We start from the raw sequence: 12,741 nt of genomic DNA on the forward strand, positions 1-12,741 counted from the left end.
GACACAAACACAATGACCTCATTTGAGTCACTACATGAATCATTTGTCACTAACTCAACTTAAACTATGAAAATAGCTCATATTGAGTTTGAGCAGAAACATGTCTGTGATATGAACATTTCACATCATAAATCACATCAAAAGTCCATGTTCCTGTTGCTGCTGCTGCTGAATATGGACTCAGTCTTTCACCTGCTGCACAGTTGTGCAACAGTCTCCACAACTATTACTAGGCTGTAAAAAAGCTATGTATTTATTTTTCTTTTTTATTGTTTTATTTTGTACACAATATTTGGCCCACGATTCAGCTTGAGCGTCGAAATTCGACAAGACTGTGGCTCATAACTTAACCTCCTTAAACGCTCCACGTGTGTTTGTATTTAGTGGTGTGTCAGTTCGGGTGTAAAGGGAACTACAGAGAACTACAGAGAACTACAGAGAACTACACAGACCTACAGAGAACTACAGAGAACTACACAGACGTGGAAATTTTAGTTAGTACATTTAAAAGGTGTTTTAGATCTTGAGAAGTTTATTTTGTTATAAGGCTACCCCAAATAAATTGTCTGTTTGCTGTAACCCGAGTCAACATTTTTCATCTGGGTCGGTCGTTAGGCAAATTCTTATTTTTTTTACTTTGAAGGCAAAAAATAAGATCCAAATTTTGTCATTTTTTGACTCGGAGTGACCACCAGGGGTCAGGCTTCAACAGTCAACGACGGAAAACGTCTCTATCAACCCGATCGGGAGACTAAAGCTCACGATTTTGAGATATTTCAATCGACCTTTTGTACGTCGTTATCCTTTATTTTGGTAGCTAAGGCGAGCGGGGGGAACATACGGGGGACACGGGCGCCGCCATGTTTGTTGTGATGACGCTGCTGGGCGTGTTTCAATCCCATAATGCATCTGCGTAAATCAAATTTCACACCCTGACAGAGAAACACATGTCTCCGGTCTGGAGAGACGGGAGATGGCGAGGAGAGTGGATCGGTGGTCGAAGACGTTCTGGACGGCGTGGAGGAGCAGCCTTTTCTGGCTGCACGTGCCCGGAAACGTAAAAAGTCCCTTAGCTCGTCCGAGGGTTCTGGGAATGAGCAGCAGGATGAGGCTGAAGCTATTGATATCCGGAGTGAGAGCAGAGACTGTAAGGTGATCATAAAGCTTGCACAGGATAGTGCATCCTTTAAGGAGTGGAATTCAGTCCTAATTACCTTTCAGTTTATTCTTAAAGATCATCCAGTCCCACAAAATAAAGTTATAATGAAAAGGACAATATCTGAAAAATCTATCTCAAAATTCAAAGAAATAATAGAGCCAATATTCAGTGACATGTCATGTGATCATGTCATGTGATCCTGTCATGTGATCATGTCATGTGATCCTGCTGAGAACAGCTTTAGTCCCAGTTTAAGTGATCAATGTGTCGACTTGACCATGAATTCTCTGAAGTCTGCTCTTGACGTTGTCGCGCCGTTAAAACAGAAGGTCATTAGGCCAAAGCGCGCCTCCCCATGGTACAACCAAGAACTGCGTTCACATAAACAAAGAGTTAGAAAGTTAGAGGGATTATTTCGTCGCTCTCACACCGAAGAATCCCTAAAAGCAGGAAAAGTTGCCTGCTGTCCTATAAGCAGGCTCTGCGTAAGGCCCAAACCAGATATTATTCAAATCTAATAGAAGTCAACAAAAGTAACACTAAATTCCTTTTCAGCACTGTAGCTAGGCTAACAAACTGTCACAGCAGTAGAGCCCTCAATCCCAGCTACACTCAGCTCTGATGATTTCCTCCTATTTTTTAACAATAAAATAAAAACAATCAGAGATAAATTAGATGAAATTACCCCCGCTATTAGCCCTGAACTAGCCCAAGCTGTAAATCTAACGTCCCATATAAATCCACCTGTAAACCTAGAAAGGTTCACAGCTGTTGATCAAGCAGAGATAACTTCAGCCATTATGTCCTCTAAAAGCTCAACTTGTGTCCTAGACCCCATTCTAAGCAGACTCCTCAAAGACATTCTTCCCCTAATTATAGACCCTATTCTTAATATAATAAATACTTCACTCGAAAGTGGCTATGTTCCACAGTCCTTCAAACATGCAGTCATTAAACCTCTTCTGAAAAAGCCTAATCTAGATCCCAACCTATTGGTAAACTACAGACCTATTTCAAATCTTCCCTTCGTCTCTAAAATCCTTGAAAAAGTTGTAGTAAAACAGCTTTGTCGCCACCTGCAGGACAATAACTTATTTGAAGTTTTCCAGTCAGGGTTCAGAGCCCACCACAGCACTGAAACTGCACTAGTTAAAGTCACAAATGATTTGTTATTAGCCGCTGAGGATGGACTGGTCTCAATCCTGGTTCTGTTGGACCTCAGCGCAGCGTTTGACACCATCGACCACAACATTCTACTGCAGAGGTTAGAATGTGATGTAGGTGTTGGAGGAACAGCCCTCAGCTGGTTTAAATCCTATCTATCTGATAGGTTCCAATTTGTTAATGTAAACCAGAGCTCCTCACCAAGCTCTAAAGTAATTTACGGTGTGCCACAGGGTTCGGTACTCGGTCCAATTCTGTTTACTCTTTATATGCTGCCATTAGGCAACATTATCAGGTCACATGGCATTAACTTCCACTGCTCTGCAGACGACACTCAGCTGTATTTATCAATGAAACCTGATCAGAGCGATCAAGTAGACAGACTTAGTACTTGTGTGAAGGAGATAAAAACCTGGATGACACTAAACTACCTGCTTCTTAACCCTGAAAAAACCGAGGTCATTGTGCTTGGCCCTAAGCATCTACGAGACGCTCTATCTGAGCAGATAGTCACACTGGACAATGTCAGTGTAGCCTCCAGTTCTACTGTAAGAAACCTTGGAGTCTTATTTGACCAGGAGCTCTCATTTAAAGCTCATATAAATCAAGCTTGTAAAACAGCCTATTTCCATTTGCGCAACAAGAGCCAAAATCAGAAGAATCCTGCCTAAAAGTGATGCCGAAAAACTTATCCATGCATTTGTAACGACTAGATTAGACAACTGTAACTCCTGCTTGCAGCGTGTCCTAAAAGCTCCATAAAAAGCTTTCAACTGGTTCAAAATGCAGCAGCAAGATTACTAACAGGAACAAAAAGAAGAGAGCACATTACGCCAGTGCTGAAGTCTCTTCACTGGCTCCCCGTCGAGTCCAGAATCAAATTCAAAATTCTACTCTTGACCTACAAAGCCATAAATGACATGGCCCCATCCTACCTCAAAGATGCTATAGAACCATATCATCCAAACAGAGCTCTTCGCTCTCAGAATGCCGGCCTTCTGGTGGTGCCAAGAGTCTCTAAAAGTACTGTAGGAGGTAGAGCGTTTAGCTACCAAGCTCCTGTGTTATGGAATCAGCTCCCGACCCATGTTAAATATGCTGACACAGTCTCTTCATTTAAGTCCAGGCTTAAAACGTTCCTCTTCGAAATCGCTTATGGTCAGACTAGTTAGGAACAGAAACATAAACCCACAGCTTCAGCTACGCTGCCCTAGGAGTAACTATGCTGGGGGAAGTATGACAGCTTGAGCACTATCCTCTTCTTCTTCTGACTACTTATGCTATCAAACAATATTTATTTTTTGATTCCACTTGCAAACTGTTCACCGCCTTCTTTTCTTTCTCTCACTCCTGAGGACCTGTGGACCCAGATGCCCCTCCCCTGGTGAAGTGGTCCCTGCCCTGTGTGGACGGTCCCTCATCTGCCTGAAGAGTGGCTCCAGCTCGCTTCCGACGGTCCCTCATCTGCCTGAAGAGTGGGTCCAGCTCGCCTCCGACGGTCCCTCATCTGCCTGAAGAGTGGGTCCAGCTCGCCTCCGACGGTCCCTCATCTGCCTGAAGAGTGGGTCCAGCTCGACTCAGACGGTCCCTCTTCTGCCTGAAGAGTGGGTCCAGCTCCAGTCTCCTTGTGTCCGTCTGTCCGTCTGTGAGAGTCGGATCTCTCCTTCACTGGAACTCCTCCAGGTTTTCTACGCTTTTTTCCCAAAGAGGTTTTTTTTGTAGTTTTTCCTGGCCGAGAAGGAGAGTCTAAGGACAGAGGACCCTGGGACATCGTCGCTCGCCACCACAGACATTGTCTGACTCCCTCGCCACCACAGACATTGTCTGACTTCATCGCCACCACAGACATTGTTGATTCATTTCTCCCTGTGGCCCTCAGAGGCAACTGTTGTTGTGATTTTGGGCCTTACAAAAATAAATTGATTTGATTTGATTTGATTGTCAAAGAGCCTAACTGTAGCTGTGGGAGTGATCAAGAGTGCGAGTGTCCTTAGAGATGGCTCGCTGCTGGTCGTGTGCAAGGACGCGGCTCAGCAACGGAAGGCGATTGGAACTAAACGTCTGGGTGGAAAGGACATTCTTGTGTCTGATGCTGAAAGAAACACGGTCAGAGGAGTTATCGTAGGTGTCCCTACGGCGACGTCTGTGGATGAAGTTAAGGAGAATTTGACTGGAGCTACGGTGGTGGACGCTAGGCGGTTGAAGGTGACCCGGTCTGGGGTAAGATGTGACAGCTTGTCGGTAATGGTAACACTTGAAGGGAGGTGCCTGCCTAGTAAGGTGTTCATTGGGTACATGTGCCATGACGTTAGGCCATATGTTCCACCGCCCCTGCGTTGCTTTAAGTGCCAGCGCTTTGGGCATATTGCAGCGGTCTGTAGAGGGAGGCAAAGATGTGGTAAATGTGCAGGAGATCACGAGTATGGGAGGTGTGACGTGGGAGCAAAACTGAAGTGCTGTAACTGTGGGGAAGAACATAGCTCTGCCTACGGGGATGCAGGTTTAGCAAAAGAGCTGCTGAGGTGCAGAAAATAAAGATCTCTCAAGGTATATCCTATGCAGATGCGGTCAAGAAAGTTTCAAGTAACGAGTTTAGAGTAAATACAGAGAGAGGAGCCAGCGCTGCTCCCAGCCAGGGCGAAATGAGAAAGGCCAGCGTGGCTCCCAAGAAGTGTGAAGGTTTCAAGAGTGGAGGTCCCAAGTGTGCAGGTTCCAGAATGAATGAGAATACCCTGGTTGTGGATAGAGAGGATTTTGTACTCTTTATGGTGGATGTTGTAAACTGTGCTGCTCAGACTCAAAGCAGAACTGAAAGGATCAGGATCATTGCTAAAGCTGCAGGGAGATTCCTTGGAACAAAGGAGCTTGATTGGGCAGATATAGAAAACAGGCTAAAGGCGCTAAATGGGAGTCGGAGTGATGGGGGTCTGCTTTTGGGGAGTCAGAGTGATCAGAGTGACGAGATGGGGGTGGGGGTGGTCTCCTGTCCTCGCCCAGTCTCGTAGACGCACGGCTACCAAGCAGCGACATCAGTGGAAATATTAAAGCCTATAGAATGAAGCCTAAAGAATAAAGCTGTACGGTGGAAGCACCGAACGTCAAAGAAGGAGAGGAAGATGAAGAAGAGTCTCCCTGGAATAAAGCCGGTTGGTTGTTGTTGTTGTTGTTGTTTTATGGCGGTTGGCATCCGAGTGTTGCATTACCGCCAGACTTTATTCCTCAGACGTTTCGTAGTTGTTGTTGTTGTTGTTTTATGGCGGTTGGCATCCGAGTGTTGCATTACCGCCAGACTTTATTCCTCAGACGTTTCGTAGTCCTCAGACTCTGTCGTAGTCCGTAAAAGTACTCCTCCCATTGCTTTGGTGTTACAAAGCCCATGAGGTCATGATATGTCTTTGTGACTAGAATAGTTGTTGTGTCAGAGACCAACTGGCTTTATTCCAGGGAGACTCTTCTTCATCTTCCTCTCCCTCTTTGACGTTCGGTGTTTTGGAAGTACAAAGCCCATGAGGTCAGGGGACGTCTTTGTCGTTTTATCCTTTAGAAGTCCTTCTTCCATCACTCTGGCGTTTCTAGGCCCATGAAGTCAAAGCGCGTTAGAACATCCTCTTGCTCCTCATCCTCGGCTCAGTCTCCAACACCCCCCACCTCTATAAACGTTTACCCAGCCCTGTGCTACATAAGTAAGCAACCACAGCCTGACACAAACCCTGTGACTGAATCGCCAGAACGTTCCGCAGATTGAACTCCCGCCCATTATTCCGAAACCACAAGGCCAACCCAGCCCTTTCTCTATCATAAGCCTCACAGCAAATCAGCACATGCTCGACAGTCTCTGGCACCCGACAGTGACCACACAGACCGGTCGGGGGTTTGCCTATCCTACTCAGTGACCAATTGAGTCCAGTATGGCCAATCCTCATGCGGGCAAAGGCCCTTTCCTCCCACGCGTTCCTGCCCATAGACCCGCAAGGACCCACACTACCCTGTACGTGATAGAGATGCCGTCCAGTAACACAGTGGCTCCAAAATTCCTGCCAAAGGCCGACCACATGACTCTTGATAACGGGCTTGATTTCAGATTTGCTTAACTCAACTGCCACATCAATTGATGGCCTCTGAAACAACAACAACAACTATTCTAGTCACAAAGACATATCATGACCTCATGGGCTTTGTAACACCAAAGCAATGGAAGGAGTACTTTTACGGACTACGACAGTCTGAGGACTACGAAAAGTCTGAGGAATAAAGTCTGGCGGTAATGCAACAATTGGATGCCAACCGCCATAAAACAACAACAACAACAACAACAACAAACTAGATTGTCAAAGGCAATATGGCGACTCCTATATGCGGTCTGTTTTGTTACAGACGCATGTGGAGGACTGAATATGAAGACGCTGAGCCGTTAATTCATCAATATGTTGATATTTTTGTTTCAATCGGCTAGTTTCAAAACGAGTTGGTCGGGTTACGGCAAGCAGACATATTATTTTGCCTAGCCTAAAGTAAAATACAATATTTTTCAGTTCCAAGTACCTAAGACTAAATGTTTATCTCTGTAGATCATCTCTGAAGTTGTAATGACATAAACTGAAGCACAGAATTGGTATAATAAATTTCAGTTTATGAGAACAAACGTTTTGTAATTTTTTTTAATCGATCTAGTAATTGCTTCAAAAACAGCGTAGGCTATATAAAGCTAGTTATTTCTTATATTTTTTATTGTTTTATGTGTTACGTTATGTTCGGCCTGAGCATCGAAATTCGGCCCGCGGCCCAAAATGAGTTTGACACCCCTGAGACGCTGTGGCTGTTACTGTGTTACTTTTAATGGCGGTTGGCTGCCAACTGAAAAGGTGCATTTAAGAGATCAACAGAAAGCTTATTCAGTTCTCTCTCCTTCAGAGGCTGTAAAGTGAAACAGCACAAGCCCAACAGTTTCTGGTTCTTGAGTGATTACATAAACCGGTAGGATGTTTGCCAATCCTACTCACTGTCATGTACGTGCTCATCACAGTCAGCAGAAGAGACGATTCCGAAAAATAAAGGTAATAGTCATAAGAAATGTGTACCATGGTGGAATGACTCATGTGATAAAGCTTTTAGGGCAATAAATAAGGCATTTAAGAAGATAAATACCCTCACTGAATAGAAAGTAAGACTGAAAAGAAATCGCATGCAGTTGTGTGTAGAACTGTAAGGATGGCCAGCAGAACCTATTGGAGGCAGTACTAGTATTTGCTTTATGTAACAAAACATCACAATTACCATGGTTATTATTCCATACTGTGAACACAATAAGCATACAGGAGACAAGGCAATATGACACGTGTAGACCTGAGTGGGATATGGTCCTGATGATTGTGCACAAGAGCAGAGAGCCATTTGTGAGTGCAATTCCACTGACAATGTCAGCATTGCCTTGTGAGCAGGTAACACTGTTAAAATGCATGCATTTGAACTGACACTTTTGGTGGTACAATTGCCCTTTAACCCCACCAAGAAAAATCGCCCAGCGACTGCACTGAAACATAATGTCAAAAGTATATTTTTGACATTATTTTTATTGAGATTATGGCTAACTAGATGCTGTGCAATGGCAGAAGCCATTGTGAGTGACTACGTAACGCATGGCAATATTCTGCACAGTGACCATGACGATGATGTCACACCAGCAGCACCAACATTCCGCCACAAAAAATATGGAACATTTTTTTAACTTTGAAGTGAGTTGTCTTACAACTCACTTCAAAGTTGGCGGCTGGGAACACTTGGATACCAGCCGCCATAAAAAGGGTCTGGCGGTAATGCAACATTTGGATGCCAACCGCCATAAAACAAGAAGAAGAAGAAGAACATCAAAGAGGAAGAACAAGTATAAAGCCTAAAGACTGCCAGCGGCCATTAAAAGCAACAACAACAACAACAACTGGATAAAGAATCCCGAAAAAACGTCAAGACCGAATACCAAAAGAGAAGTACTTTAAATGACGAAAAGCGGACTAAAGAGGAAACCTGTGAAACGTGCTGATCAATTGGGCTTTGAGGTAAGTCTATACATCTACCAGTACCAACAGTCTCAGCAAAAATGTAAATGTGTGACATATTGTGCCTATGTGAATAAATTAACTACTTTTGTACTTCAAAATACTCTAAACCAATGTGGGGATACATTGATTCATACTACTTTACAATGCATTATTATTTGGTGTGTTGGTATTCAAGTGTTACATTGCCGCCACCTACTGTAGTTGGACTTTAGACGTTATTCTTCAGACTTCATTCTTTAGACTTCACTCTTCACACTTTAGACCCACCAATATAGACAAACATCTGTATTCTGGCCATATGATTCCAAGAATCTAGAATGTCATTTTAGAACCTCCTTTTAAGTCTTTATTCGCGAGTTGAATTCAGGTGAGTTCAGTCGTGTGCGTTCACCTGTCTTAAATGGTCTTTTCTGCATTTGTGATCTGCTGGAGTCTGTCTCACAAATCAAGGGGCTTCGCCAACTAATCAGGGTAAGAAACTATACATTTGAATTGTAATCAGGAGGTCCCTGGTTTCCAGTGCCCTAAGCACTAAATTATTATGTTTTTGAACGGTCAGTTTGGTCTCTTACAGTGGTGGAAGAAGTACTCAATTTGTGTTACTGAAGTAAACGTGAAAAGCTCAACGATGTAAAGATAAGAGTGCATAAGTGTAAAAAAAAAAACACACAGATGTCCTGTTAAAATGAATGGGAAAAGTAAAAAAAGAGTAATGCGAGGAGTTACCGTCACAACAAATAAAACAAAGGCACAACTTTATAAATCCTTTATAATACCATGAAAAAAATGAACCTGTAAAAGCAAAACAATTTTCTATGGAAGTGAAAGGGAACTGAAGAAGTATCACAAAAGTACTATAATACTGCAAATAGTACAAGAGATAAGTACAAAAATCAAAAGTACAAAAGATAGAACTCATGTTGTAATCTTCTATGGTGTTTTATGGCGGCTGGTATTCAAACGTTACATTACCGCCATCTTGTAAACTATTGCATAGCAACCATAACCGTGATGTCAGAATTCTGTGTCATAAAGATTCTTCAACGTCACTTTCACCCGCTCCATTAAATCTTTTTCTTCCCATTTTCAAGTTGAGTTCAGTCGTGCGCGTTCACCTTCATATTTCAAAAGTACATATCACACAGTACTGTAAATATATTTGTCTTAACACGCTACTTATTCTTGATATTTTTCAATCGAAGATGCTCAAATCCTTCACGTTCCCCACTGCTCCCAGTGAGTGTGTGGAGCCGGTGTCCACTGGCAGCTCTCTGGTCTCTAAAACGGCCTGTTATAACATCGTGTCGCTCCTGGGACGGGGCGCATTTGGAAATGTTGTTAAATGTGTCCGAATCAGCGACATGAAGACCGTCGCTGTCAAAATGATTAAAAATGAGGAGCCATACAACTTATGCGTCAAGCATGAGGTGAGGAGACTTTTTGAAATGATTACATCTTGATGTTAATTTTGGGTTCTAATAAAAATAGGCTAATCAAAATAACACAGTTTCAATTTCAAACAAATCAACAACTGATATGATCAGATATAAAATACTTATGTTGTTATAAATGTTATAGCATGTAAAATGTTTTCTCTGCAGTATGCTGCCCTGAGCATGTTGAAGCAACTTGATCAGGACAAATGCAACATTGTCAGGTGGAATCACATCTTCATGGACAAAGGCTATATCTGTCTAGAATTTGAGCGTTTGCACACTAGTCTGCATGACTTTATGGGTGCCAGAGTGAAACCCTTGTCCCTTTGTGAAATTCGGCCGATCATCCAACAAGTAAGACCTCACTTTTAAAACATGCATAAAAAGCATGTTTTACATGCGTAAAAGTTGCTGCAGGATATTATTCAACATCTTTTGCTTTGTTACTTTGTTACTTATAGGTGGCCATTGCTCTGCTTCATCTGCAAGGCATTGGATTGATGCATGCAGATCTGAAGTTGGAAAACATAATGCTTGTTAACCACCCCAAGGATCCGTACAAGGTCAAGGTGATTGACTTTGGTTTAGCCGTCAAATTGTCTGACGCTACGGTCGGCACGTATACGCAGAGCAGATACTACAGGTTTGTTTACTTCTGGGACACAATAGAAATGTTTCAAAATGTTGTTTACAACACACCATATCAGCGTAGGACTACATGTTGGCTATAAGGACCAGACACCAGTTAGTAAAACAGATTATAGTCCATAAAAGTGACTTGAAGACCCTTTCCTGAGTCAATTCTGGGGGCCCAAAGTTTAAATAAAGCAAAATTCACTGTATGAAAGAACATCAATACTACTGGTGGCATCGATACCACAATTTGAATCAACATGACCGTGTCTCAATCTTACGGCGGTATAACATGCTGGTCCCAGGCAGGTAAAACTATCCTGAGGCCATCGGAATCACAATGTACCAAAACTGACTGACTGGTTCCCATTTTAAAACATGTCCAGGTCTCCTGAGGTCCTCCTTGGTCTTCCTTTGACAACTGCCATTGACGTCTGGTCCCTTGGCTGTGTGACGGCCTATTTGTATCTCGGATGGCCACTTCATTGTGGTTCAACTGAATATAACATGGTGCCTATTATTATTTTACTAATCTATAATATTACAATATTATGGTAGTTCATGTTGATTCTGTGTCATGTGAAGCTCCAAAGCATCGTGGAAACTCACGGTGCTCTGCCAAAGAACATGATCCAGAAGGGGGTGAAAACTTCTACTTTCTTCTGGTGGAATGTGAAAACTAAGTGCTGGACGTTCAAGGTAAACCGATCAATTGATTGTGGTGCTAATAATAGTAATATTGATAGTGGTAGAAATAACATAATTTAACCCCCCATAAACCCTTTCTGATTCTGATCTGATTCTGAATATAACTATGACCTCATTTGTGTATGTTCATTTTTAGAACCCTGAGCAGTATCAAAAAGATAGTAAGAAAGAGCAAATCCCAGAAGATTTAAGAAAGATCAGATTTCCAAATTTGGATGCGCTGATAAATGTAAGTATTTCAGTTGCACATAGTGTGAAAGTTTAGAATTGTATTTAAACACCATTTCTATTTCCTCCAGTTCAAGCCTTTCAAATTCAAACAAGGCTGTGATAAAGTGGCAGAGGTGTCAGACCGGCGCACATTTGTCACTATCATAAAAGGCATGCTTAGTCCAGATCCCAATGTCAGGATTACACCGAGGAAACTTCTGCAGCATGATTTCTTCAGTCTCACTCACCTGGATAACTTCAAAAAGAGCACATAGTAAGTCAGACGCTTATCATGGTAGCAATGTATTTGTATTTATTTAATTGCACTGTAACATAATGCCTGAGGGCAAATATGCTTGTACCAGATTATAGCTTTGAAAGCTAGTTTCCATCTGCAGTGCTCAAAAAGGAAGCGGAAAGGGGAGCAAAGTGCATCACTTTAGTGTACAATACAATGAATGTGATTTTGTACAATTTAGTGTAGAATTCTCTAACTCTCACACATTTTCACATAATATACCAGTGATGGTTCTTGTGACTCTGAGGTGTGATGAAGGAACTCTTTGAGAGCCAGGGGAGCTAGTTTGTGGGTGATCTTGTAAACCGTTAGGACTTGGGAAGAGGAGATAGTTTCAAAACAGTTTACATTTATGCAGTATGTGGCACCTTTATGATAATAAAGTTATGTTGTTTTTTTCCAAGGATTTATAGTGTATGCTTAGACATCGATTCTAGTGGTTTCATTGTAGTTTTGTTTGGTTGTGACAAACTTGAGGTGCAATATGTGAAATGTGGTAAGGTCCTCTCCTTGAACCGACACCTTAACGTGGTGGAGGGGTTTGAGTGCCCGAATGATCCCGGGAGCTATGTTGTCGGGGGCTTCATGCCCCTGGTAGGATCTCCCAAGGCAAACAGGTCCTAGGTGACGGGTCAGACAAAGATCGGTTCAGAAGCCTCTTATGATGACTACAAGAACAAGGCAGTTTACGTCGCCTGGATCGGCGTCACCGGGCCCCATCCTGGAGCCAGGCCTGGGATGGGTGCTCCATGGCGAGCGCCTGGTGGCCGGGTCTTACCCCACGGGGCCCGGCCGGGCACAGCCCAAAAGAGCGACGTGGGGCCGCCCTCCCGTGGGCCCACCACCCGCAGGAGGATCCATAAGGGGCCGGTGCAGAGAGATCTGGGCGGCAGTCGACGGCAGGGGCCTCGGCAACCAGATCTCCAGACACAGAGACTAACTCTGGGGACATGGAATGTCACCTCGCTGGGGGGGAAAGAGCCTGAGCTTGTGCGGGAGGTTGAGCGATATCGACTAGATATAGTGGGCCTCACCTCCACGCACAGTTTGGGCTCTGGAACCCATCTCCTCGAGAGG

General features: G+C 43.4%; 1 protein-coding gene across 1 annotated transcript; it reads left to right on the top strand.

The window, feature by feature from the left end:
- The first annotated feature begins 9,566 nt into the window (after positions 1 to 9,566).
- On the top strand, positions 9,567 to 11,421 carry LOC140362541 (homeodomain-interacting protein kinase 1-like). Its single transcript, XM_072448628.1, has 6 exons — positions 9,567 to 9,806; positions 9,981 to 10,169; positions 10,277 to 10,458; positions 10,835 to 10,958; positions 11,034 to 11,147; positions 11,293 to 11,421. Exons 1-6 carry the CDS (start codon positions 9,582 to 9,584, stop codon positions 11,419 to 11,421), a joined length of 963 nt encoding a protein of 320 aa, XP_072304729.1. The 5' UTR covers positions 9,567 to 9,581.
- The last annotated feature ends 1,320 nt before the right edge of the window (positions 11,422 to 12,741 follow it).

This window comes from Eucyclogobius newberryi, unplaced genomic scaffold, assembly GCF_026437365.1.
Source record: "Eucyclogobius newberryi isolate DKJ021-1_F unplaced genomic scaffold, fEucNew1.0.hap1 SCAF_17, whole genome shotgun sequence".
NCBI lineage: Eukaryota > Metazoa > Chordata > Actinopteri > Gobiiformes > Gobiidae > Eucyclogobius > Eucyclogobius newberryi.

Coding starts and splice junctions, on each gene's coding strand:
- LOC140362541 (XM_072448628.1), top strand. CDS start 9,582: ATGCTCAAATCCTTCACGTTCCCCACTGCTCCCAGTGAGTGTGTGGAG. Junction 10,170..10,276: donor TTCGGCCGATCATCCAACAA/GTAAGACCTCAC, acceptor TGTTACTTATAG/GTGGCCATTGCTCTGCTTCA. Junction 10,459..10,834: donor ACGCAGAGCAGATACTACAG/GTTTGTTTACTT, acceptor AAACATGTCCAG/GTCTCCTGAGGTCCTCCTTG.